The sequence below is a fragment of the Zootoca vivipara genome, chromosome 2 (assembly GCF_963506605.1).
Source record: "Zootoca vivipara chromosome 2, rZooViv1.1, whole genome shotgun sequence".
NCBI classification, from domain to species: domain Eukaryota; kingdom Metazoa; phylum Chordata; class Lepidosauria; order Squamata; family Lacertidae; genus Zootoca; species Zootoca vivipara.
Genome location: NC_083277.1, coordinates 48,267,084 through 48,294,015, shown reverse-complemented (window position 1 = coordinate 48,294,015; position 26,932 = coordinate 48,267,084). Strand labels below are relative to the sequence as shown.

The 26,932-nt window shown below is 42.6% G+C and overlaps 1 protein-coding gene across 2 annotated transcripts in view; it reads right to left on the bottom strand.

Annotated features, from left to right (window-relative positions):
• VGLL4 (vestigial like family member 4) overlaps positions 1-26,932 on the bottom strand; it is a 99,793-nt gene that overhangs the window by 44,636 nt on the left and 28,225 nt on the right. The window contains exon 1 of one of the 2 annotated variants that reach the window (XM_035106219.2): positions 22,316-25,249. The exons of the other annotated variant lie outside the window; for it this stretch is intronic. Coding sequence (XP_034962110.1) covers positions 22,316-22,400 — 85 coding nt within the window. The 5' untranslated portion in view covers positions 22,401-25,249. Of the gene's footprint in view, positions 1-22,315; positions 25,250-26,932 lie in introns of those variants that run through there. 2 annotated transcript variants of the gene reach the window in all.

The window sequence follows — 26,932 nt, the reverse complement described above, 5'->3', positions numbered from 1 at the left end:
GATGACTGTATTATATAAGTTTACTGAATAAATGTTTGATTGAACTCAACACTGTATTGCCCATTAGTAACAGAGTGCATTGTGAGTCCACCTTAGGACTTAGCAAGGCTTTTCATGAACTAAGCTCAATTGTTTGCCAGAGGATATGCAGAAAAATATTATTTGAAATAATATAGATGAGGCTACTTTGAAAAAGGATTTAAACTTAGTTTATTTGTCTTCATATGTACCATATACGCTGAACATGTAGATGATTTCACAGATTTTAACCTTTAATAAGAATTCATAGAGCTACATTCGAACACACTGAATACTGAAAACTAGCGTGGAAAGCAGGCTGCAATCCAAAACACACTTACTAGGGAATAAGTCCCACTGAAGAAGTGTGCATGCACACAAAAGCTTATACCCAGAACAAACTTAGCTGGTCTCTAAAGGTGCTACTGGACAATTTAAAAAAATATTATTTGAACAAACATAGTGTGCTTTACTTCTGTGTAAACATGCAGAAGATTGCATATATGAAGGTATTCTAGCATTTTTGCATTGGAGGTTAACCAGAACCTTGCAATATTATTATAAAACTGGAAAAAATAACTAGCCAACATATGGATACTGATACACAAAAACGTATGATTGAGCTATATACATCAGGAAAGGTCTGTCAACAGATTCTTAAGAAAGGATCTGAAACAAAGTATCAACAGTACTTGCTTAATAATAATAATAGGCAAAGTATTCCACAACCAAGGCTTAAGACCAGGCATCCCCAAACTGCGGCCCTCCAGATGTTTTGGCCTACAACTCCCATGATCCCTAGCTAAGAGGACCAGTGGTCAGGGATGATGGGAATTGTAGTCCAAAACATCTGGAGGGCCGAAGTTTGGGGGTGCCTGCTTAAGACACACGAAATGCCCTCTGTCTTGCAGAAGCAAGGTGAATTCTTAATAGTGCTTCTCTGGTTTAATGCAATGATTGAACAGAATATATGGTACAAAGTAGTCCTTCAAGTAAGCTGGTCCCAGGCTGTTGTATACTAACAGCAAGGTTAGCTAGCATATAGGTTAGCCAATACAGATCCCCAATGAGAGATAATAATAATAATAATAATAATAATAATTTATTATTTATACCCCGCCCATCTGGCCGGGTTCCCCCAGCCACTCTGGGCGGCTTCCAACAAAACAGAAATTCTAAAATACAGAGATCCATCAAACATTAAAATTCAGAAATCCATCAAACATTAAAAGCTTCCCTAAACAGGGCTGCCTTGAGATGCCTTCTAAAGGTCTGGTAATTGTTGTTCTCTTTGACCTCTAGTGGGAGGGCATTCCACAGGGTGGGTGCCACTACCGAGAAGGCCCTCTGCCTGGTTCCCTGTAACTTGGCTTCTCGTAGTGAGGGAACCGCCAGAAGGCCCTCGGAGCTGGACCTCAGTGTCCGGGCAGAACGATGGGGGTGGAGACGCTCCTTCAGGTATACCGGACCGAGGCCGTTTAGGGCTTTAAAGGTCAACACCAACACTTTGAATTGTGCTCGGAAACGTACTGGGAGCCAATGTAGGTCTTTCAGGACCGGTGTTATGTGGTCTCGGCGGCCGCTCCCAGTCACCAGTCTAGCTGCCGCATTCTGGATTAGTTGTAGTTTCCGGGTCACCTTCAAAGGTAGCCCCACGTAGAGCGCATTGCAGTAGTCCAAGCGAGAGATAACTAGAGCATGCACCACTCTGGAGAGACAGTCAGTGGGCAGGTAGGGACTCAGCCTGCGTACCAGATGGAGCTGATAAACAGCTGTCTTGGACACAGAGTTGACCTGTGCCTCCATGGACAGCTGTGAGTCTAAGATGACTCCCAGGCTGCGCACCTGGTCTTTCAGGGGCACAGTTACCCCATTCAGGACCAGGGAGTCCTCCACACCCGCCCGCCTCCTGTCCCCCACAAACAGTACTTCTGTCTTGTCAGGATTCAATCTCAATCTGTTAGCCGCCATCCATCCTCCAACCGCCTCCAAGCACTCACACAGGACCTTCACTGCCTTCACTGGTTCTGATTTAAAAGAGAGGTAGAGCTGGGTATCATCAGCATACTGATGGACACCCAGCCCAAACCCCCTGATGATCTCTCCCAGCGGCTGCATATAGATGTTAAAAAGCATGGGGGAGAGGACAGAACCCTGAGGCACCCCACAAGTGAGAGCCCAGGGGTCTGAACACTCATCCCCCACCACCACTTTCTGAACACGGCCCAGGAGGAAGGAGCGGAACCACTGCATGACAGTGCCCCCAGCTCCCAAACCCTCTAGACGATCCAGAAGGATGTTATGGTCGATGGTGTCAAAAGCCGCTGAGAGATCCAGCAGAACAAGGAAACAGCTCTTACCTTTGTCCCTAGCCCGCCGGAGATCATCGACCAGTGCGACCAAGGCAGTTTCAGTCCCATGATGAGGCCTGAATCCTGACTGGAAGGGATCCAAATGGTCCGCTTCTTCCAGGCGTGCCTGAAGTTGTTCAGCAACCACTCGCTCAACCACCTTGCCCAAGAATGGAAGATTTGAGACTGGGCGATAGTTGGCCATATTGGCCGGATCTAAAGATGGTTTTTTAAGAAGCGGTTTAATAACCGCCTCTTTCAGCGGGTCTGGGAAGGCTCCTTCATGGAGAGAAGCATTTACCAACCCGCGAAGCCCATCGCCCAGCCCTTCCTGGCTAGCTTTTATAAGCCAGGATGGGCAAGGATCAAGGAGACAGGTGGTTGGTTTCACTCGTCGAAGCAGCCTGTCCACATCCTCGGAGGTAACAGATTGAAATTGATCCCACAAAACTTGACTAGACAGGACTCTAGCACTCCCCTGCCCCGGCCCTGCCCCCACGGTGGAGTCTACCTCTTTCCGAATCTGAGCGACTTTATCTGCAAAATTTTATGCTCTGTTGATAGGAAGCCTCTATCAACAGCTGGTACAAGTGAAGCCACATATGGAGTACATTGCAGTAGTCAAATGTTGAGATCACCAAACCCTGAAGCACACTGGCAAAGCTATCCCGATCCAAGAACACCTCTAATTTTCTTAACAAGCAAAGTTTATATAAAGCACTCCTAGCCACAAAGGCCATTTGACCCTTCCCTGAAAAAGTTGGATCTAGGGACAACCCCAGGCTTTGAATTTGCTCCCTGTGTGCAATCCCATGAGATCAGGCAATCTGCCTAGCTCCTGGACACTAAAACAGCACATCACATGCAGCACATCCATCTTACCAGGATTCAACTTGTTTATTGGCCCTCATCCAGCCCAGCACTGCATTCAACCTTTTGATAAAGGTCACCAAGACTGATTGAATCCCATAACCAGGCCTGGCTGGGAAGGGTCTAGATAATTGGTATCTTGCAGGAATGCCTACACCTGCTCCACCACAACTTTCTCCAGTACTGTGGTACCTTGGTTTACAACCATAATCTGCTCCGGAGGTCCGTTTGTAAACCAAGACAGGTTGTAACCCAAGGTGAGCTTTCACCAATGGGACCTCCCCCCCAAAAAAATTTCATAATCCAAAAAAATGGGTTGTAAAAAAAAAAAGGTGGCAAACCGGGACACGCACTTCCGGGTTTGATGTGTTTGTAATCCAAAATGTATGCAAACCAAGACAGATGCAAACCAAGGTCCCACTGTACACTGCTTTAAAACAGGGTGTGTGTGACTAGTCCGTAGTTGCTTTGTACAGTGGGTATATTATAGACTTCCTGAAGAGTGACAACATCACTGCCTCTTTGAGGATAATGGAGAGCACCGCCTCACCCAATGATGTGTTAACCACATGCTGAACACAACCAGTCACACTGTCTCTGCTAGTTTTATTAGCCAAGAAGACAAAGGCTCAAATATGGTCAGACGCATTGTTGCAAGCACGCTGTCCACATCATCATGCCTTATCTGCTGAAATTGATCCCACCACATCACGTTAGATGTGGCACTGGACACCTCAACAGAGACGGCAGAAACTCAGGTCCTTCCTGAGTACAGCAAGTTTCTCCTCAAAGTTCAAAGCAAAATGGTCATAGAGGGTCTCCAAGGGCACTTTGTACATCCAACAAAGCAGGAGTAATCAACTTTCAGACCACAAAGCGCTGCTGAACAATTACTACATACTACAGCTAGCAAAGTAAGTCGTAGGCATGAGATTGTGTCCTCTAGCTAGTGTGCAATCTGCTTGAGAACGAGGCTCATACCATTTATAATCTGGTCCTTGCCTGGCCTGCTTCATCATCTACAGCTCTCTATGGTACAAAGGGGCTGATTGGGTTCTACAGTCATCTCATGTAGGAGCAGCTGCCAGAAGTCCATACTTTACTTTCTCATCCATAATTAAATCACGAACAAGTATTGTCATTATCCATTAGGTTTTACGATGCCCCTTGTATAATCCTTAAAAATTAATATGATTTTTTATTTGCTAATTGATATAGACAAACATGTGACCTAGCGTGCAGCCTCTGTCATTGCTGCCATGAAAGTTATGAAAAAGAATTTAGCAGGAATCAAAGCTAACTGTGCAGACTTCAGTTGATAAGATTGATTGTTCTATCCAGCAGTGATAATGAAGGGTAGTAACATATTTTTAAAATATGTATTTTAAGTTTGTTTGTTTGTTTTTTCATCACAAGATGTATTAGCTTGGCCCAGAAGATAAGTTAATTTGAGAAAGTTCATGACTCTGTCCCCTCTTCTCACCAGCAGCCCCTGTGCCCCATCCCACATTATTCAGACACTTTTCAGGAGTTGCAGGGGGCAGGGGATGTGAAACATCTTTTCCAATAACTTCCTTAGGGTCCAATAAAGCGCTTGTATCTTACTTTTGGAAAGGTCTTTGGCTACATATGATCATGGATAGAAATTAATGGAATTTTTTTCCCCATCTTGACCTTCCTCCTTGGTTTCCCTAATTAACTATATTTCTATTTATTTTCCTTTCAAACGTATGCTACTAGAGAATGTAAGTGATAGTTATTTCAGCACAAGTTTGTGGTAACCAACACTTTGCTATGTGGAATTTTCACCATTCTAATCATGGATCCTCAACTTGAGCAGCCCATTTTAACAATTTGTTGGCAGAGGTACTGGAGGTCCTAGGTGGCTGCAAATTACACTTCAATTCTCCCAGACAGGATGATGTCAACAAATTATAGCCTCCAAGAATGTGCACCGCATAAACTTATAAACATACACATAGGAGTCACAAAGTTTCTGTTAGAAACAGCCACATGACTGCATTTTTTTTACTTATAAAGAGCAGCATGTTGACATCCAACAATTCAAATATTCAATTCCTTAAAGTACTGTACTTCAAATGCAAGCAATACTCAAGGCAGCTGGCACACCCCACATCAACAATCTCAGCCATTCCCAGGTATGTACTCTTACACACAAGCACACTTCAGTTTTGATTAGCAGCAATTCCCACAATCACAGTGGCTGGAGAAAGCACTACAGCAATCACAAGAATTTGCTTCAGAGTATATCCAATTTTTCAAATCTGAAATGTCGAAAAAGGTAGACATTCAAAAAAGTTGGCTTGGAAAATATATTTTGATTTACTTAAACATAATAAGCTCTTTCTATGTTTAGTTTTCCTACTTTGTGGCTCAAATGAAAAGCCTTGGTGCACATCAATGTGAAGAACTACACAAGGATAAGAGTGTAGGACAAAGAAAATTTCTGTATGACAAAGAAAATTCATACAACCCCCTCAGATAACTAGTAGAGCACAACTGGTTGCCCCAGATGGAGATGAACATCAAAAGACTTCTTCAGCCAGTTCAATGGAACCCAGATAAGTCATCATAATCCAGATGGGGATGTATATCCAAATGTGCATCTCATTAGCTCTATCAGGCTTTACCAACCTGGTGCCCAGCTGTGCTCCCTGCTGCTGATCGTAGCTATTGTCCAAAATGTCTGGAGATACCAGGCTGGTGAAGGTTGTGAACTATGTTAATGTCCATGGATTTCCCTTGCATGGTTTGGGTCATATATGCTTAATTAAACATTCCATTGAAATGTTGTATTTTGGATGCATGGAAAAGCTATTTTAGTTTCCACAGGTGGGTACATTCAGAAAATTAAATGTACTGAATAGGAGATTTCTCCATTTTGTCTTCAACACTGATCCAAACATCAATACTCTAAGAAAAAGCCTGAAATTTTAAGAAGCCTAAAAATAAAAATCTGTGAACACACAAAACTGTTCATCTAATGTATGTAATACATTAGATATGGAGTTCAAATTACTACTGCTTTCCCAGAGTCATAGCATCACTGAATCCTTGTCTTCTTTTTCTCTGTTATCCAGGAAAGCAACTTGTTTGAAACACAAGACACAGGAAAGCGAAAATGATCAAAGGCCTGTCTGTCACTGGGTGAAAATGATCAAAGCTTAATGACTGCCCTTCCACTTCAAAAGTAAATTTGTGCAAGATTATGGTTACAACATTAAAATGAGTTAGAACTTGTGCTTATAGCAACATCTTAATGTGGAATCCTGACGTTTTTTAGTGCCAAACATGAATTCCAGTTTTACAACAAGATGAAAAAGAGGTTGAAATATTGCTTAAATTAAACCTTGGTTTTACTTATGGACAGTGATGCATGCATTTAAGTGTCAGGAGCCAGAGTCAGGAGTAGGTCAGCAATAAAACACCCAGTGTCAGCGGTTAATTCTTTATTCAAAGGAACCAGAACAGTGCAGGCCTAGTGATCACAGCAATTTTTCCCAGTAGGTCTTGCCCCCTATGAGGAAGCTGCGAGAACTGGAGGTCCCTGCCTTCCCACCACTCTCTAAGGCTCCTCCCCTGGGTTCCTTCCCCAACAGCCTATGGCTCCATCATCTTGCTTCCATTTGCTCCACCCTCTTCATTTCTCCACATATTCTGGGAGACCAGCGGGGAGGAGAGCTGGTCACAGCAGGAGGGGAAACTTCCCTGGCTTCTTCAGCAGCCTGCCTCATAGCTGCCTCTTGGGTCCCCTCCTCTTCTGCTTTTGAGCCTGGACTGCTCTCTGCCCCAGCCTCTTCCTACTCACTAAACCCTGTTGCCTCTTCAGCTTCTGGAACCTCCTCCTGAGTCTGCTCTCTTCTTTCTACGGGGGGTTCCCCAGCTGGTGCCTCCCACCACTCCTCGGCATCTAGCCGGTCCATGACATTAGGCATGCTGCAGTGAAACCTTAGTCACCACAACTGGCTACTCCACTCCTTCTATTCTGAGTAAGTTGTTTGTGCAAACCTTTATGTCTGCCCAGCAGATGCAAAGCTATCTCCCTTTACTACTCTTAGCAACCAATTTAGTGATAACCTCATGTGATTTGAACTCTAGTCATTAAGGGGCCAAAAGATTATCAGAGCAATCCTAACCCTGACCGGGAGCATTGGGATGGAGCAGCAGATGGACCACTACATCTGAACTCTGGTTGATTATACTGGACATGATGGAAGCTGGGGTATTCCCCCCCCCCCCCTGCTGTGCTAGCTTCCCACAAAACAGGAGTGGGAGAGCAGCTTTGTATTCAGCAGGTCTATGGCTCGGCTCTGCCTCTGCCACAGCCCATTTCCAGATCCTAAGCTTGCTACTACTGCACTACACAGAGCAAGTGCAGGGGGAAATAGGTTCTATAGCAGCCCCGTTACCCCATTGGCACAAGCCCAGCAGACAGACACGTTGCCATATCTTCGCCCCCCCTCCAGCAGCACAGAGCAGGAAGTTGGTACGTTTGTTATTCATGCTTTCCTACAAGTCACCCTACACTAGAACTTTTAGCCTCATTATCGTAATTATGACTCTGGCAATAGTCTTGACATTCCTGTCTCCAAAATTTGGAATCAAGACAGCCTGCATATTTAAGCCAAACTTGTCAAAAGTGGATGTAGCAACCGAGTAATTTCGTTGTTCCCGCAAGGGGACAATGACAATAAAGATATCTTATCTTAAAAAGAAATTAAGGGCTTCATCGGGCTAGCTGCCAACTGGAGTGACTAATATCTCCTTTAACATTTGGTGTCCCTTGCAAACCAAATAATCACGTCAACTTTTCACTGTCTATTAAAAACTTCGGGTTATTCTTTGAAAGGTAACCTGGTACTGTATTGTACAGCAGGCTACTTTCCCCATGTATCTGTCTCCTCCATTTAATAGTTAACAATAGGGAACTCAAAAGATGATAAGTTTCATCATCCTCTGGAGAGATTTCTTCTAACTCTTAGAGCCCAACTCAACCAGTTCAGTCCCACTGCAGATATTATATATATAAAATCACAAACAAACAAATACCACCACCACTGTTCAGATTACAGCTTTTGATTAAGGCAGAGAGTATCTGAGAAAAGCCCAAACTATGACTAGACCCTTGAAACCAGGAATGGATTGAGGTCTAAACAGACTGTTGCATGATGGGAAGGGGCCAGGATGAATTTACTTTCTTCTGTGCTATTATGATAATGTCTATCAGGGGAAGAAAGTACAAACCCACTCCTTTCCAGGAATAGTCCAGTCATAAGAAATTGCCATGAGAGAGGAAATGAAATGCTAAAACCTGGGTTTCATAATTAACCATTTCATTTACTGCTGACTGCTTTAAAAAAGAAGCAGCAGCCAATTGGGAGGAATGGAGAAAAAATTCTAAAGCAAATTATCACTCGGGCCATCCAGAGGAAGAGGCAAACTGTGGTGTTACATCTCAACATGCTTCTGGATGAGAGGGCAAACTGCTGTGTGTGAGAGACCTTTTCTAAAAAGCAGATTTGGATTCCATGTTGCATCTGTTCCCACAGGACATGACGTCTCAGTTACAGAACTCCATTATGAGGGAAAGAAGTGCTTGAAATGAGGGAAACCTCGAAAATCCCTTGCAGAGGAAGTGAAATATATACTACCATTTTCAGGGAGAAGTGTGTGCTTGTGAAAGTTTCCATTTACACTTGGAATCAAAAGCATGACAGTTGAAATGCAGCCGCATAGAGAAGGCATACCCAAACTCTGCCCTCCAGCTGTTTTGGGACTACAACTCCCATCATCCCTAGCTAACAGGACCAGTCGTCAGGGATGATGGGAATTGTAGTCCCAAAACAGCTGGAGGGCCAGGTTTGGGTGTGTTATGTATTGGTTTAATTTGTGTACACGAGTTTCTCTGCTAATCCTGTAACTACCTTTCCTGCTCCAGGGCGATTCAAATGGGTGCGGTGACAGTTGCTATTGGTTAACTTGTTAGCACAATTTGGATCCTCACTCTGATAGGGTCCCGCCAAAATCTAAATGTATCCTTTCCCCAACCCCTGCTCCTGAGAGTATAAAAGGAGCTCACCCTTTCCCTCCTGTTAGTCAAGATTCCTGCTGCAATAAAGAAGACTGTTCTTGTTATACTTGACTCCTAGCAGTTCCTTGCTAGTATGCTGAATCACTCTTCTGAGCTGACTTCACGAAGAGCTGAAATCGCACTCACGACATAACAGGGGGTGCCTGGCATAGAGAAACATTTGTTGATATCAATGGCTCATCACATAGTTGCAGTAAACTGCAAAGAAAAGCAAAGGATTTAGACAGTAGGGTGGGTTGCTAGAATGGAATAGCGAGTTCTTCCATATAGTTGCAGTTTCAAGAAGCTCTTATAGCTGTGGCTGGATGTGTGAAACTGGGTGAAAGGCTCCACTGAGTTTTTTAGAGTTTGCCACATCCAACATTATTGACCATAAAGTTAGTTTTTTGTGACAACAATGCAAATCTAGAGCCAATTTTTTTTAAAAAAATGTTAGCTTTCGTCTGCAAGGGAGTCATTTTGAAAGTTGAGGGAAAATAACACTGCTATAAGCAGCAGCTGATTATAGCATAAACCAGGGGTAGGCAACCTAAGGCCCATGGGCTGGATGTGGTCCAATCGCCTTCTCAATCCGGCCCACGGACGGTCCAGGAATCAGCATGTTTTTACATGAGTAGAATGTGTACTTTTATTTAAAATGCATCTCTGGGTTATTTGTGGGGCATAGGAATTCATTCATTATTATTTTTCAAAATATAGTCCGGCCCCCCACATGGTCTGAGAGACGGTGGACCGGCCCACGGCTGAAAAAGGTTGCTGATCCCTGGCATAAACAACCAAAGGTACTGTATTGAGGGCTTCAATTCAATCAAATTACTGTTTCTCCTTTCTGTGCTGACTTTCTTTTTAACAAAAATTGTTAAAAAATTGCTTCAGGCTGTTTTATGGGAAGCTATACAAAAATTAAATAAATAAACTAATATGAAAAATGAAGGGAGGTGGATCATAGCAAATGTTCCCTTCACTGTTAATGTGGAGGGCAGGATCACACCATTATACTGACAAAAGCGGGCACAAGAGAAAAACATTGATAAATTTGTAAGGATAAGTGGAAAATCAGTTTTGGAACTGAAGACACAAGAAGACATGCTATTGGATTCTCTTACAGGGTAGACCTACTCAGAATGTCGCATGACAAAAAGCAAAATACTATAGATAATATGAATGGTAAAAATATACGATAATGGTGGGGATTTTTAAAAGCATTACATAAAACTCAAAAAGGCACAGTGACTCAGAGCAGAGGAAAAACTACAAGAACACTCTGAAAGTCCCTAAAAGTTTCATGCAAAATACTAGAAGAATTCAGAGGCTGACTGATGACCAATTACTTAGTCCTGTCTGCAGTGCTACGGGACGCGGGTGGCGCTGTGGTTTAAACCACAGAGCCTAGGGCTTGCCGATCAGAAGGTCGGCGGTTCGAATCCCTGTGACGGGGTGAGCTCCCGTTGCTCGGTCCCAGCTCCTGCCAACCTAGTAGTTCGGAAGCACGTCAAAGTGCAAGTAGATAAATAGGTACCGCTGCAGTGGGAAGGTAAACGACGTTTCCATGTGCTGCTCTGGTTCGCCAGAAGCGGTTTTGTCATGCTGGCCACATGACCTGGAAGCTGTATGCCGGCTCCCTCGGCCAATAACGCGAGATGAGTGCCGCAACTCCAGAGTCGGTCACGACTGGACCTAAATGCCTTTACCGTTACCTTTATCTATACAAATAAAGTCAGTGCTTGGAAATGCTCCTTACACAGCATGCCCTTCTGTCATGTGCCTGAATTTATCTGGCACCAGGTTACTTACTAAATGGAATGATCAGTATCCTATCACATGCTTTGGTCATCAAATGCAACAACTTTCATCCTTTGTTCTTCACCAGATAATCTCCCAAAATATGATCCATATGAACAAGGAACAGGAAGCAGTTTCTTGGAACAGAGAACCACTGCAAAGTATGGAGCAGACAGAGGGCAAGTATAGCTGCAGCAGTTCGCAGAAAGGAAAGGGTAAGCTTCCTTAAGCAAACAAACCCTTCCCTGCCCCCAGCCTCACAGTACAAACTAGGCAAAGTCTCCTCTAATGTTCCAGATGATGCTGTTTTCCTGTGGCTATTGAAAACTGATTTAGCATAACTACCCCAGTGAAGCAGATGGGATTGAATGATAAAGCTCAAGGTGCAGTGAGGGGATGCAGCTGCGAGCTGAAACAATCCCTGATGAAATTGTGTTGCTGTTGTTGCACAGGAGTGTGGGGAGAAGAGAGACAGAAAATATGTAAGTGGAACTGGCATAAGATACAGCCTCTCCCTTCTTACTATATAAAGATGCATGTAAATAAAATCAGGGATAAAAAATTTAAACTTTTTAATAGTTTATGCTTTGGCTAAGGTTCATTAAACCAGCTAATGATTTTGTGTCTATTTTGGCTAACTTTTCTCCTTTTTTAACCCATTACCTACTCCAGGGTGGCCAGCATGGTGCCCTACAGAATTTGCTGGATTCACACTCCAATCACCTCTGGCCACTGGTCAACTGGCTGAGTCTGATTGGAGTAGAAATTCAACATATATTCAGAGGGTGGGGGGTGGGATATACATAAGGGTCTGGTGGATTCTGTTTCAGTGTATCTGACGAAGTGTGCATGCACACGAAAGCTCATACCAAAATAAAAACTTAAGTTGGTCTTTAAGGTGCTACTGAAGGAATTTTTTTATTTTGCTTCGACTCAGACCAACACGGCTACCTACCTGTAACTATTCACTTCCCATGATCACTAAGAGAGAGAACATCCCCTCCCACCCTGGTGGAATGTGAATCTGGGAGCGACAAGATTAGGACAAGGATGAGGGCTCGCTCATGTCTCACTGGAGTGGTGGTGGAGGGAAATATTTCTCTTCACTCCTGCAATTGTGCTGAGATAAGAGTGGCAAATCCCAGCATGATTTCAAGGATTAAAATATTCCCTCTCTAAAGGACAGGAGTGGCAGAAGCAGTCACACAAGCAAAGGAATAATAGGGTTGGGAAGGGAAGCATCTTTTAGCCATTGGTTGGCATTGGTGCCCCAACCAGCTAGCTGGTGAAAGGTCCTATTTTTAGATAGATGTGCAAATGTTTGGTATAATTTCAGTGCAAGTTTGCATCTAGGATCAGGATTCTTGATGTGCTAATGTTTCACATGTGGGAACTAGTGACTGGCTGGCAGGACCGTCTTAAGCATATCCGGCGCCGTGGTGCAAAGCTCCCTCCACCGCCACCCCCCCCCCCATTTCCCAGAGTTTTTTAGGAAGGACAGCGCTGCCGGCAGTGCTGGAGGAGGCGGGCAGCAGCTGGAGGGCAGCTCCTCCAACGGGGAAGAGGTGGAGGCTGGCTGCGGCGCCTTCCGGCTCAGCTGGCCGCTTCATGCCACGGTGGCCCCAGCAGATGGAGGCTCCGGGCGCAGTGCTGCTTCGGCGCAGCATCTTGGAGGTGGGCGAGGGCAGTGAGCTGATGCCGGTGGTACAGTTCCACGATGCCGCAACAGGCTTCTATAAGCGCATCAGAGCTTCCATTTCCTCTCCTGTCCCCCATGTAGCCTCAAAATCAGTTTGAGGGCTGGGAGACCCTCCCAAGTGGATTTTGGTGCTGCAGAGGGGAGGAGCGGGAAATGGAAGTCATGTTGCACCAGCAAATGGAAGTCATGTTGCACCAGCAAAGCTATGCACCTGGAGCATGAAAAACCAACTCCTGCTCTCAGACGAAGCACTAAAAAACCCAGAAAATTTTGAAAAGTCAGGACATTTCTAATAAAAATGAAAAATGAAAGTGGACTAGAGCACTAGTGGTCAAGATGCAAAGCTGCACAATGCTGTTGTGGACATTTAACTTTTCATATTTGAGACTGGCCCACTTGCATTCAAATGATTTTTTAGAGAACTATGAATGTCCCACCACCTATTATAAGCATTTGGCGATATGTAGCGAACAGGTGTGGGGTGAAAACCTAAAATGCATTTGGTTATAGCTACTTTCAGGAGTCCTAAGTGTTTGTAGGTTTCAACAAAAAGTTTCAGATTTTTCTTTCTTTTCTTTTTTTTAGTTTTCAGATTTTTCAAAAACAGGGTTGCAGTGATTAGAACTTTGCCTGATGGCACTTTTATTCTCTCTTTTTTTATGTTGCAGCCTAGTGTCTAGACTCAAAACAGTGAGAAGTTCTCTCTAACTCCAGCCTGTGGTTTCAGTGTGTTCAGCATGAAAACTGTGCATGTCAGCATTCTTCTAGCTGGCTCCATGTGATTTAATTTAAGCCAACCACAGAATGACTGTGCTAGCTTTCTAAGATGCCACAGCATGCAAGCTGGGGGTGGGGTGGGGGACTGAACAGAAGCAATGCACACCAGATGTTAGAACAGAACACCTAAAATTATTTATCCAGATTTAGCAGACAAGAGAAAGAATCTTCATTCCACGCTAAAAAATGTTTGCGTTTAATCCAAGAAACAAGCATGCTTAAACTCAGTTTGTAGAAAACATACCACATCTCTTTCTCCTCATCCCTTTGTTACAATATGCTGTATTCTAGATGAGAGTTCCTGCTTTTCAATGGGACTTATTTTCCTGCACAACTAGAAATTATTTGCTTCCTCCTACTTTATATTATTATGCCCACTTGACTGAACTCAATTTCCAGGCCAGGGACAAGCAAAGAAATTTCAAAGCTCCAAAGAAATCACATTTATTTCCTACGAATGCATTTGCTCCCTTTGGTATAGTGCAGTGGTAGGGAAATTGTGGGTCATGGGCCTAATCGTAGAGCTGGAAGGGACCTACAAGGGTCATCTAGCCAACCCCTAGCCAGGCCATTTGGGGCAAACCACAGTTACCTCTCCTGCTCATGACATCATCTATGGTGTTAGGCATGGTCAAGTTCAAGACACAGCCGCAAAGGAAAAATCTCCTTTCCAACCAAGCCATATCTACAAAGGAAGAAAGGCACTGGCAATCTAATTTAATTGTCAAATTTTCTTTTTTCAAAAACCTACCATTTACCTAGCAAAATATAGAAGTGGCTTATTAATCCACTTTTAGTCCTCATGATAAAGCAGTATTTGTTCACCATTTCAGAAGCCCACTGTACTTCCTCCTACCCTAACTTTAGCATTGCTTCCCAGCAACAATGGGGGGGGGAGTCTCCCTCCTGCTTCCATCCCACCAACAATCCACTTCCCTGATAGTTGCAACCCAATGAAGAAATCAACTGACTGAAACACTTGATAAAAACATGACATGAACTTGATCAAAGTCGCACAGTACTGAGCCAACCACTCCCAATTCATTCCAATGATACCTATAACGGTGAAGTATCTGCTCAGCTACAACAAATGTCTCACTCAAAGTATGATTTAAAGCCACACCCCAAATGCAGCCAATAAGCAGATAGGTGGTACCTGCCAAACCTCATTTGGCCAGTCGCATCTTTACCTGTCCCACACCCTATGTTGTAGATGGACCAATTGGGGAAGTCCGGTAGGCCTAATTATGCCCACAGGCTGGAGGTTCTTCAATAAGGTAGGGGTATCACAGATCTGCTTATCAGGTTAGCAGACTGCATTGCTCTCTTCCCCAGTGAATTAGTTAATTATGGCTGCTTCTGCTATTTGCATACAATCTAGTTCATTTTTCCTAATTAAAATGGATGTGGCACTTTGTGCAACAAAGTAAGACTTTTTGCATAAGGAAAAGGTGTGAGATAACAGCTGTTTGCCACAGCATCATATAACTTCCCTGCAAACAAATTGAAATGAGTAAGCAGTGGGTGTCATATAATGTCCCCTCAAACTGTGCAAGCCAATCACGATGAATGCTCAATAAAATACATTGTCAGAAAGCAGACTTCATTTCAAGGCAACACAGTTAACTAGTTACACTCTTTCACTTGCATTAACAAATCTGAGTTCTGTACCAGACTTACCGGTATAGTACAGTGGTACCTCTGGTTACGAACGGGATCCGTTCCGGAGGCCCGTCTGTATCCCCCCCCAAAATGCAGCTAGAGCGCCACTTCTGCGAAGGCGTGTGGTACAATTTGGTGCTTCTGCACAGGCACAAAGTGTGATTTAGCGTTTCTGCGCATGCACAAACAACGAAACCCAGAAGTAACCTGTTCCGGTACTTCCGGGTTGCCATGGGACGCAACCTGAAAAGACGCAACATGAAGCGGACGTAACACGAGGTATGACTGTATGCACAATGGGTTTCAGCTGCAAAAATCAAATCTATAAGCATCAATGAAGGAGTAAAATGAAATTGCATTCTGTGTTACACTTTGTGTACATTTGACTGCAACCATGGTCTTTATGCTCTAAAAACAGCATCCAAACATGCCCATGTACCACTAACAATTACCTTCTGGGCTTTTACTGAAAGAGGAAAGAAAACAAAGGGTCCCTTATCAAGCAATAACAACATTCAGGATGACAATACCCAAAGGGGCAAAGGCTAGCAGCTGTTAAAAATTAAATAAACAGAACTTCCCTTAATTCTCAATGTATGTGATGCAATTACTGTAAACTTATTTTCACAAAATAAGCTCCTTACCATTATATGTAAATATTTATGCATGGGCTGTAGGTGACAGTTTGGGCTAAGAGTTTCCTCATTTGCTTGTGACATTCTCTACATGAAGCATATTCCCTTCTGACACCCACTCAGTCAGAAGCAAGAAGCTCTATCTATTTTGATCTTTCAAAACAGAATCAGCATAAGACCATTGTCATGCAAAGGAGGCTTAAAAATAAATAAAGCAATACTGCTTTTGTATTCATAGTGTGGTTGCCACACTAGATATGATGTAGTAAGCTTACAGGTGCTATGCAAAGTAGGTTCTGCAGGATACAGCACATCCTTTGAACTTGTGCGGAATTTAAGTGCTGTCAAAGGTCTCCAAAGTTCCTGGATTTACATACAAAGAAGCTAAGCACTGTTTAAAAAATTAACTTGCAACTTAGCAGGTCACAAGCAAATTGTGTCTGAAAACAAATTGTACATTAATGCAAAACTGAAGTTTGCAGTGTTAACTCTCAGGCTCAGCTTTTGATATTGCATATCTAGTAGGCAGTTTGAGAAGAGAAAGACAAAATGGGTTTGCCTTCTGTTACACTGCTAAACATTACTTGCAGTCAATTCATGCTTTGTTGTTACAGGAAGTAAGTGAAGTAATTATGTAATATGCAACTAAGTAATGTACGCTGTCATGTAGAAATGGGAGGGGGGGAAGTGGTCCTAGTCCTCACATATGGGTCTAATTTCCTTTGTTTTAACATTCAGTCTTCCCTACCATCCATATAAGATGTAGAAGACTATTCTCTGCAAATGATGGCATTTTGTTATTTCTTACCCAAGAATACCACAATACCAACAAAAAGCAAAAATATTACAGAATAAGAGGAAGAGGATCCACCTTCACCACAGAGGCATCTGCACGCTTCATGAGGGCAGCCCAATAGCACATTCTCACATTTTGAGAATTTTGCCTCACCTACAGGCCACAGAAGAGGCTTCAACCACATTCATTCTTCTTCCACAGGTTCACATAAAGGAAGTCTTAGGCTATAGCACAAAATCTAGGAAGCATGCAGAGATCACCTCCAGGCTAAAGCTGAGGTATTGTCTGAAGAAGTGGGAGGAAGAACCTGATTGTTCATGAAGCCATATTTTTCAGGTCACAACAACCACACAAATTGCAGCAATGGTGTGGCCAGTGTTCACACAGAAAATCTGGTTCTCACAATCATTCACTATGCACTCCAAACGTTCCCAAAATGCCCACATGGGGCCTATATTTGTTTGAACAGGGCCCTAGTATTGATCCAAAATGTCAAGGCTCCCAAAACTTGCTATCTCATGTCATAGTAGGCCTTTTTACTCAGGATGTAAAATTTGTAAGCATCCCTATTGTATGCAACAGGCTCATCGGAATTTACACACCACCAATACCAGACATTCTTGGCAGACACCAGCAAAAAGCATAGTCATGCAGCAGTAGTTCTAGTAGCTTCCCTAATGGGACTGTAACATAGAAGTGGCAGCCTTAAGAAATTAAAATGAAGTTTCCAGTGCAGCATAAATCCAGAGTCAAACTACGAACACGTCACTTAGTGCCTGTTATTCCATATGCAATCTAGGAAATGCCACAGCAAGATTTGCATCTTTACCCCAGTGAGTAGTCAAATTCTGTACAAGTTTGCTGGTTCTTAAATATATGTGACTATCAGGCATAACATTTATAGATGCCCAGATGAACAGAAAAAAATACTATTTTGTGTTCATAAACAGATTGCACCACTTTTGTCTCCACAGCTTGCCTTACATTTCCATATCCATACCTACCATTATCATCATCAATTTTATTTACCTACCAATTCCACCACTATCCTGGTATACTCTAACGCTGACCAACAAAAAGCAAATGAACTAGGTAAAACTGACTGATCCACATCAATTCAAGATCAAAGATAGTTGACCTCCAAGCCCAAACTGAGTACTGTACTGTACTGTAAATTTGTTCTACTTCCTGTAGGGCAATCCCATGGCTCATTGGTTACCACAGTGAAGTTACCGTAGTTCATTCTTACTATCTTAAACTGAACTATGTCAAATAAATTAATATGTGTTGTAACTTTACCCCTCTGCAGCTTCAATACCTTTTTTTTTAATGCCACACATTAACCAATAATAGTGATCACATTTATTCTCCTCTTGCCTCTGCCCCAATAAGCTTCTGCACTGTTGGCAAATTATTCTCAGTCTACCTTCTACCTCCTCTTTCTTTATCCATCTTGTCTATTCAGACTGCACATTTTTGAGGAAGTGACTACTGTACGTTGTATTCCCTTTCCACATATTATCTGGGTCAGATCTCAGTTGAAGCTTGCGGACTCCATTATAACAATAATGCAATGAAACAAAAAGGTGCCTTGTATATTTTCCTTAACTTGAAAATGCATCTGAATACTTCCCTCACTCCAACCTTCTTCAGAAAGGGAGGCCTAATTAGATGGGAAAGCAGTTTCTAAATTGCCAGTTGTTTTTGTTTGTGTACTGTAATTTCATACTTCCTTGCTACACTGGGCCACAAGAGCGTGACACAATGGGCAAAGAGACTAAGAGTGACCCTGTCTGTCTGTCAACACCACTGCATACTTCTAAATGAACTTTCTAATCCAGTTCCAACTTCTGCTTCACACAAACCTGCCAACATTCACCGGACTCAAATCACAGCTATGCAGTAGTGGTGTCTTCCTGTTACCAGTACCGTAAGTAAAAAACATCCCCCCCACAGGAAGCACACACTCCCATCAACAAGGCCACCAGGTTATCAGCATTATTTTGTCACCAGTGTTGTTGAAGCCAGATTCCCACGCAAGCCGCAGACAGAGGAATCCAGGTTATGATTAAGCAGAAAATCTGTGCAGAAAAATGCCTCTGCAGATAAGCCAAAAGGGACATCAAAGTCATATATATGGAAGAAAATACACTGCTTTTTGTACATTTTATAGAATGTAATTTGCATTTGGGGCCAATTCATTGACAGCATAATAAATGAATTATACTCGTTAGGGTCATCTGAATATTTTAGATGCAAATGATGGAAATTCAGTGTGGAGAAAGTAAAAGCAAAATGCCAGAGCCCACTACTGAAGATGGCCTCTTTAAAAATGTTTCTAATGGCCCATAATTTCAAGAGATGCACTGAGTGACGTGGCTGCAAATGCCACATCAATATTTACAGAATACCTCTAGACCCCAATGTAGGATCCAGAGGCATTTTGGGAGCTATAGCAGCCTCACCAGGTGCTTCCTATCAGAATGCTGGGTTGGGTGCCATTGCTCATCTCCACTGCTGCTGGATGTGTACTGCCACCCATCCTCCTACCACGTGTTAAGTTCATAGGGCCCACCAGGGTGGCAGCCAGAAGTGCAGCACTGTTGTGGCGCCTCTCAAACATGGCGCTGATCCTGCAACTATGTGTATTATAGCCACATGCTCTGAAGTACTCCAAGAAGATTAATGTGTGCCCCCTTCTCCATTGATTGTATTTTTTTATGTACAGTAATACCCATGGCATCAAATGTGGTCCATTCATTCATCTTGCAACAGCCTTGCAGCAAGGAGGCAACCAGGGATTTTCACACAGTTAACTGGCAGAAGTTGAAGGGAACACCCAATACAAGCAGTTCATAGTAAAGGCAAAGGCATGGATGTGTAAACCAGCACCTGAGATGGAAAACACAAGGGCAGTCATCCAGCAAACAATTCCAAAAAGAGAATGATGAAAGGACAAGGAAGACAGAGATTCATATCACTGATCATCACCATCCACCTCTAAACCACTATCCAGTGGTGCACACCTACCTTCCACTTGGCAATCATTATTAGACAGGAGTGCCTGGCATGCTCTAGTCCATAGGGTCACGAAGAGTCAGAAACGACTAAACAACAACAACAGCAACTTCCCTTACAATATCCCTTACAAGGAATATCCCTTACAAAGGAAGTGCTACCTCAGGAGAGACCACTTCAAATGAACAAATGCACGTTTGTGGCATAAAAAAGAGAGATTTGGAAATCCCCTTCTAGTTTTATAGATCATGGTCATATAATTGGGTTATGCAGATGGATATGATTCACTTCCATAACACTTTCATGCACTTTATGTACAGAAGTTTATTTCCTGAAAGGAAGACCATGTTCAGTGAAGCCATGTGGTAATATCTCCATCGCTCCCCTTTCTAGATACAGCAATCCTCTCTTGGGGAAGGAACCATCCTAGAAAGATTAAGAGAAGGCCCTATTCTGAAAATGTTTATGTTTTCATAGTAACAATAATTCAAGAGAAAGGGTTTTTATTCCTCCTCAGAGAAAACTCTTTGTTTACACCTCAGTAACCTCTCTCAAAAAGGACAGTAAAAGCATTACATAGCATTGGGGGGGGGGGGGGTTGCATGCAAAATCCATGAGAACATCACCAAAGTTAACACATTTGCTTCAGGAATTTCCCGAATTCTATTGTCATGTTAAACTTGCAGCTGCAAAGTGCTTTCCTCAAGGAATGTTTAAGTTCTGTTAGAATTCTAAAAAAATCCAAAATGGAGATAACACAAAATGAAATGCATTTATCTCCAATGCATGCTCTGTAAGCAGAAATGAGCTTGTTATAACGGAATACACTCAGTTCAAACCCTCCAACCCAAAGGGACGGAGTTACTCACACATTTACTAAAATCAGTGGGATTTAAAAGTGCCTAGATTGTGCCCCAGACAATCATCACTGCTTATACCGATCTACAATAGCAAGATTATGCTAGTTACATGGAATATTTTTAAATATTCACCATACATTTGACATGAGATCATGTTCATAAATTTTAAAACACAAGAATATGAATGCCCAGTTATTAAATCTTTCCATGTTTTGTTCTCCATTTTAATTTGTTTTAAATTTGGTGTTAAATATAATGAAAAAGAGGAAAGCAGCAAATATTAAACATAACAGCATATTAGACTCATGTCAACAAAGGGCCTCTTTAAAACAGCTCAACTACTACCAGCAAAAAAAAGTCTGGAGCGAGGAAGTTCAGAAACACGTGAGAAAGTAAGCAACCTCTGAAAACACTGAAGATAAGGGACTGAGCCATCACACTGATCTCTTCTTCCAAATGTATAATAAACATTGAAATTTAATGTTTTCACATTTAAAATCATGAGGTAGCAGACACACCCCTTGTAGTAATCATTATCCTCATCAGTAACTCAGTTTCAGCTGACCTGCTTCCAACATGAACAGACTGACAAGGCCCTGTTTGTTTACCCACCCCACCCCACCCCCCACCTCCCAAACTTAACAGGTTTGCATTTAGGTATCATTTACTGGCCAGCATAATAAAAGCCACTCTCTTTAACAAGCATGGAAATTTTTCCAACTGAAAATTTGGAAGGAGGAGGAGAGAGAGAAAAAAAGCAATTTGTGCAATGTTTGTGTGTGTGGCAACAGAAAAACAGCCCTCCTGCCAAGTACAATTAGCTCAGTGGTGCCTTTCTTTCCTAGCTTAAAAACTAAGCCATTACAGCCTGTTCAAACTGCACGTAGGTTAAAAACTCGGCTAGTTTAAAAAAAAAGCAGCGAAATTCTACCACTCCTGTGGCCAGGATCCATATGGTATTTGGGGGGGGGGAGATTACTGCAAAATTTGGGACTTGGTAACAAACAATTCTCTGTCAGGAAACGAGCAAACATGAGGGTGGGGGGCGCGGGGGGAGGAAGAATCCACCCAGAAGATGACGGCCATGAAGTTGTGTTTCCTAGTGGCTGTGTGCATTTCTTTTTGCTACAGGCAAGCTTGCTTGAGGTGGTTCTTGAGGGAGGAGATGTGGGATTGTGGAGGGGAAGGGAAGGGGAGGGGAGGCAGCCCTCTGTGTCAGAGCTTTCTCAGAGCTGTACAGGAAATGAGAAGTCAAACAAAGGGGCACTCTGTATTCTGTACTACAGGCACCCTTCCATCCCCGGAGCAGAGTAGTAAAAACTCTTCCTTTGTGCCCTTAAAGACAGTAGGCGACCCGAGAGAGAGACACACACACAAAACACGCACGCAACATGCCACCCTGCCACCCAGTCATTGTCACGCTACTACCCCCTTGCACTCCCGTGTAGAAGGAAAAGAGCGCACGAACAACATTTATTTTCGGGGGAGGGGGACATCTCACACGGGAAAACTTTCAAAACGACGAGACGGGCGTTAAACAAAAGTTCCTTCAAGCAAGCTACTTCCAAGTGATCAATGTCTCCCGGACAAAACACACAACGCCTGGCTTTAAAATGGGCGGGGGGGGGAGGAGAAATAAGCATTTCCACGCAGAAAAGGCAAGCAAGCAAGCAAAAGATATCAGCACAAACTTACAAAGACATAACGCCGGAGCGCGGCGTGAATCTTAAGTTACCTTCATATTGGCGGAGAATGCCAATATTGTTGTTCATCTTGTCCAAGTACTGGTAGTTCAACAGGTCCATCTTCATAAATAGCATTTAGTGGGCTAGCAAAGAAGACCAGCTTGCTTGCTTCCGCCCTGAAACCCCCCCAAAGAAATCAGCGGCGAGAACACGGGGGAAATGCTGTTGCGAGTAGCTCCTGGCTCTTTCCCGAGTTCCACAAGCTCAAGGCCCAGCCTCCGACTAATCAAAACAAAGTATTTTTTTTATATTAAAAAAAACCCACACACAACCGAGTTAAAAAAAGGAAGGCAGGGGGGGGGGAAATCCCCCTCAAAGGCTTCAGAAACGAAGACAGAGTTTGAAATGTATTGTGTCCAATTGCAATTAAAAATTGCTTACAGATCTGACGCCAAATTTCGGGCGGGGGAGGGGGAAACTGGAATGGCAAAGACTTCCTAGGACAAAGACATGCTAATTCTCCTCACAGCCCGCTGCAAGTTAACTGCACTGACATGCAGGCTATGCTTGGTATGACTCCTATGTAAACTGGCTTCCTCTTTCTAGCAGACGGAGATGACTGAGCATGCTCAGTGAATCCCTGGAGCTCTTCAAATGTCAGGGATATTTTCTGCACAAGATCAGTCTCTAAATGTATTGAGTGTTTGAAGGCAAGACGGGGAAGGAGGAGGAGCTGAAGACTGCACAGAAGTGGCCATGTCAGATTCTGCCCTTACTGGAAGCAGAGTTGTCGCTGCACAATTGAAAAAGAAATCGGCAGCAGCTCTTTGCTTAGAGCGCAAGCAACTTTTTTTTTCCCCTGAAAGGAGTTTTGAAATGGCTGGAGCAGAAGCCAAATTCCTCTTTTAATTTTCTCACTGTTTCAATTTAATTGTGCTTATAAGCTTTTTGCAACTCCAAATTAATCTCCCATCAACTATGACAATGCGTTGTTTGTTTGTTTGTTTTTAAAAAGTTATGTCTTTGTTACCATTAGTTAAGCTGCCACCTGCACTTCACCCAGAAACACATCAAGAGAAATAATTATTGTCTTTCTATTGTGTATTCAGTAAATTGGTACATTTGAAATAGTCATAGAAACTTGTTTTTTTAAAAAAAATAGTTATAAAGGGGATATTTTAGTATCTAAGGGTTTTACTCTTTGCTTGTTCTCTGCCTTGAAAGAAACAAAAGGGATTTCTCCCTCCACTGCTCTTATTTCAGGATGTGGTTTGTTTTGCCACACTCCAAACCTTGAACCTAAACTTTCCTAGTTGTTTATACAGATGCAAGCGCATCATCCCACGAGGTAGTGCATCCATAACCAGTCATTATATAAATCCTGAGCCAATAAAATTCAATCCGTTGCTTCCTCCATAGCAGATCAATGCCTTAAAACTAAAAATTGGGGTTGGAGGGCAGGGTGGAGCCAGGCAGTGAGATATCCAATACTTTGACAATAATTTCCTCTGTGTTTTATGTACTTTTTCGTCAGGTACAATTTAAAATTATTTTAAGGAGCTGAAGGTTGCAATCCTAAGCATATTTGCTAGGATTTAATGGGACATTTTGAAGCAAGTATTGCTTAGGTGAAAGAGAATTAGATACCAACCAAGCTTCTACTTAGGCTGCCACTTAAGCCTACATTTTACAAGTCAAATTTCTTCATTTGATACACGTTCAAAGAGAATGTCACTGTAACCCAAAGGCAGTTTAAATTAAATGCCTCTCCCAAGTGTAAACTTCTTAAAACACAATGTTTTAACCAAACAATAGGAAGAGCTTCCTGTGCAGAAGGTGCTGGATTCTCCTTCATCGGAGGCTTGATGCCACATTGTGATGTTTATTTTATAAAGAAGATTGTCTAAATATGGTCTATTTTTCACGTTGCAGAAAGCATGGAAAGCTTCAGTCACGGAACTCCAGCCAGAAAGGATGCAGGAAGTCTATTCTGGGAGAGTGCTTCCCTGGTCCACATTTTGTGTGCCCCCTTTGATTGGCTTAGGAAAGGGGGCATTGCTGTTTACTTCCTTGCTCAGTACCCAGTTTCTAAATGTGGTCTCTGACCATGTCTGCTTGCACTGGAGACGGAAATTCACTGCAAAAACCTGGCAACATTCCTCCAGCTACATTGAGGGCACTGCATAGTTCTGGATGTGCTATGTAGCAGATTTTAGGTTAGTGGTAAACGATGCCATTATTTGAGAACGGCTTAGAAAGGAGATCAAGGAGGAGCATTAAGGCACTTTTCAAAAGGCTGCTAAAAAGCAGTGGAAAGGGTAGAAACAGCCAGTTATCGGAGTCCTTGAAGGAAAACAAGTAGTAATGTTAAAGTTGAAACGAGACAAATTTAGTCTGGATATCAAGGAATGCTTTCTAATTGCATGAAACAATTCAGCAATAAAACAAGTTTCTAGATAAACGGGATCTTCTGGCCTTGAAAAAAATTTTAAGGACATGGCATGAGCCAGTATTGCGTCTGGGAGTGCAAACTAAAATTCACTGTAATGCTTTGATCCTAGATTTAAAAGTCTTAAACCAGAATCGACCAATATTTATAGTCTTCCAAAAGAGAGGTGTGCAGAAATTTAGAGGAATATGACCAGCACATGGATTTTTTTGCTTCCCACCAGAAGGTATTTTAAGAATCCCCTACCCCCAGTAGCTTTTAAAATTCTCAAAGCTTATTTTTTTAAAAGATGGCAATATGTGGATTTAAGATAAAAATCTTTCAAAGGGGAAATGCTTCTGGTGAACAAACTCAGTTCTGCACTCCTTAAAGTTAAGAAAGATTGTTTTCTGCTGCTCCAGAGAAGCGGACACGGAGCAATGGATTCAAACTACAAGAAAGAAGATTCCACCTAAACATTAGGAAGAACTTCCTGACAGTAAGAGCTGTTTGGCAGTGGAATTTGCTACCAAGGAGTGTGATGGAGTCTCCTTCTTTGGAGGTCTTTAAGCAGAGGTTTGACAGGCATATGTCAGGAATGCTTTGATGGTGTTTCCTGCTTGGCAGGGGGTTGGACTGGATGGACCTTGTGGTCTCTTCCAACTCTATGATTCTATGAAATACAAGACTGCAATTAAGGTATCAAAAAAGAAATAACCTTAAAAAAGTGAAACTTGCAGACTACTGTTTACTTCCTAGTTTTCAAATAACATGTGTATCCAACCTTTTAATGCTATCTTCTGTTCCCAGTGCACTCATTTTACTTATTATTGTGTCTGTAGAAAAGTATCAAAAAGCCTTGTTCAATCTGTTCTCCATCCAAACTCCCTTACCAACCAGTCTAAAGAAATTAGATTTGTTTTGTCTGACGTATTATTATTATTAATTATATTATATTGTATTATATTATATTTATTATATTATATTGTAAGTAGCTCTGGCAGCATATGAGGGTATAGTAAATCATTAGGCTCTAGAAACACGGGTTCACACTAGAAGGTTGACTTCTTCATAAAAGCAACTAACTTTTACATAAAGGTCATTTATTTTGAGGGTCTCTTGATCGTTTGGTTATTCAATCATAGTTCTCTTATTGGGTTGTCTAAATTTGCATTTTCAGTTTAAAATTTACCACCTTCATAAAATCAACAAACCTAAGTTTCTTTCATTCTCTTTTTATTTCTAAAATTGTAGAGCATCTTCCAAACTAGTATCTCTATAAATTTTAGCTAACCTTTTTTGTGTACTCATGCTATTTCTTTGTGGACTTTGATAATAGCCTGTTTTCATTTGGTCTCCTAATAAGTTTTCATTTACTTTGGGACTACACCAGCGCCCCACCAGCATAAATGCATCCTCTACACTCTCAGCAGTTAAGTAGAAAGCAAAACTCTTACCAGTAGAAACAAACAATTGCAGCAAAACTGTTGGCTACTTCTACACCTTGCCTGGCAACTGGGACCCAAGAATCATCACACCAAGCACAGAACGCATCTCTACAGTACCCAGGTTGGGAAGGCACCAAAGATCAGCAATGTCAGACAAATCATGATAAAGACACACCATGTTAATAACATGAATTAAATCAACACCCCCACCCCACCCCTCAGTATCTCCCCTTCTTATGAAGCCTCCATGCTCCAATGACTCGAGGAACAGCAACTGACACCTGTTGCCACAAGCTTCATTAGGGTCCTCAGATAATCTCCTGACGGCAAAAACAAATAAAGCCACAGCACTCAGACAAGCATTTCCCCAGGAACAATGTTATGGGTGAGAAAAGAAAGGCGTGTGCTGTTCCAAACACAGCAACCAGCCCTGTCCATAGCCCAGTATATAGGACATTTGTCCAAAAAGCAAAAGCTACGCCCATCCCAGAGAAATGCTCAAGGCTTGCTGTGGTATCAGGCATTCCACACAGACAATGCTGTAATTGGTGTCTGCACAAGAGGAAAAAGCAATTTGCAAGCGAGAGGGAAGAGAGCCAATTGGACAAGGAAGAATGCACACTATGAAAGCAGGTCTAGTGACAGCATGGCAAGCTGGATGCTGGCACACAACCACGTAAATCCGAGCCAGTGTGGTATAGTGGTTAAGAGCGGTAGACTCATAATCTGGGGAACCGGGTTCGTGTCTCCGGTCCTCCACATGCAGCTGCTGGGTGACCTTGGGCTAGTCA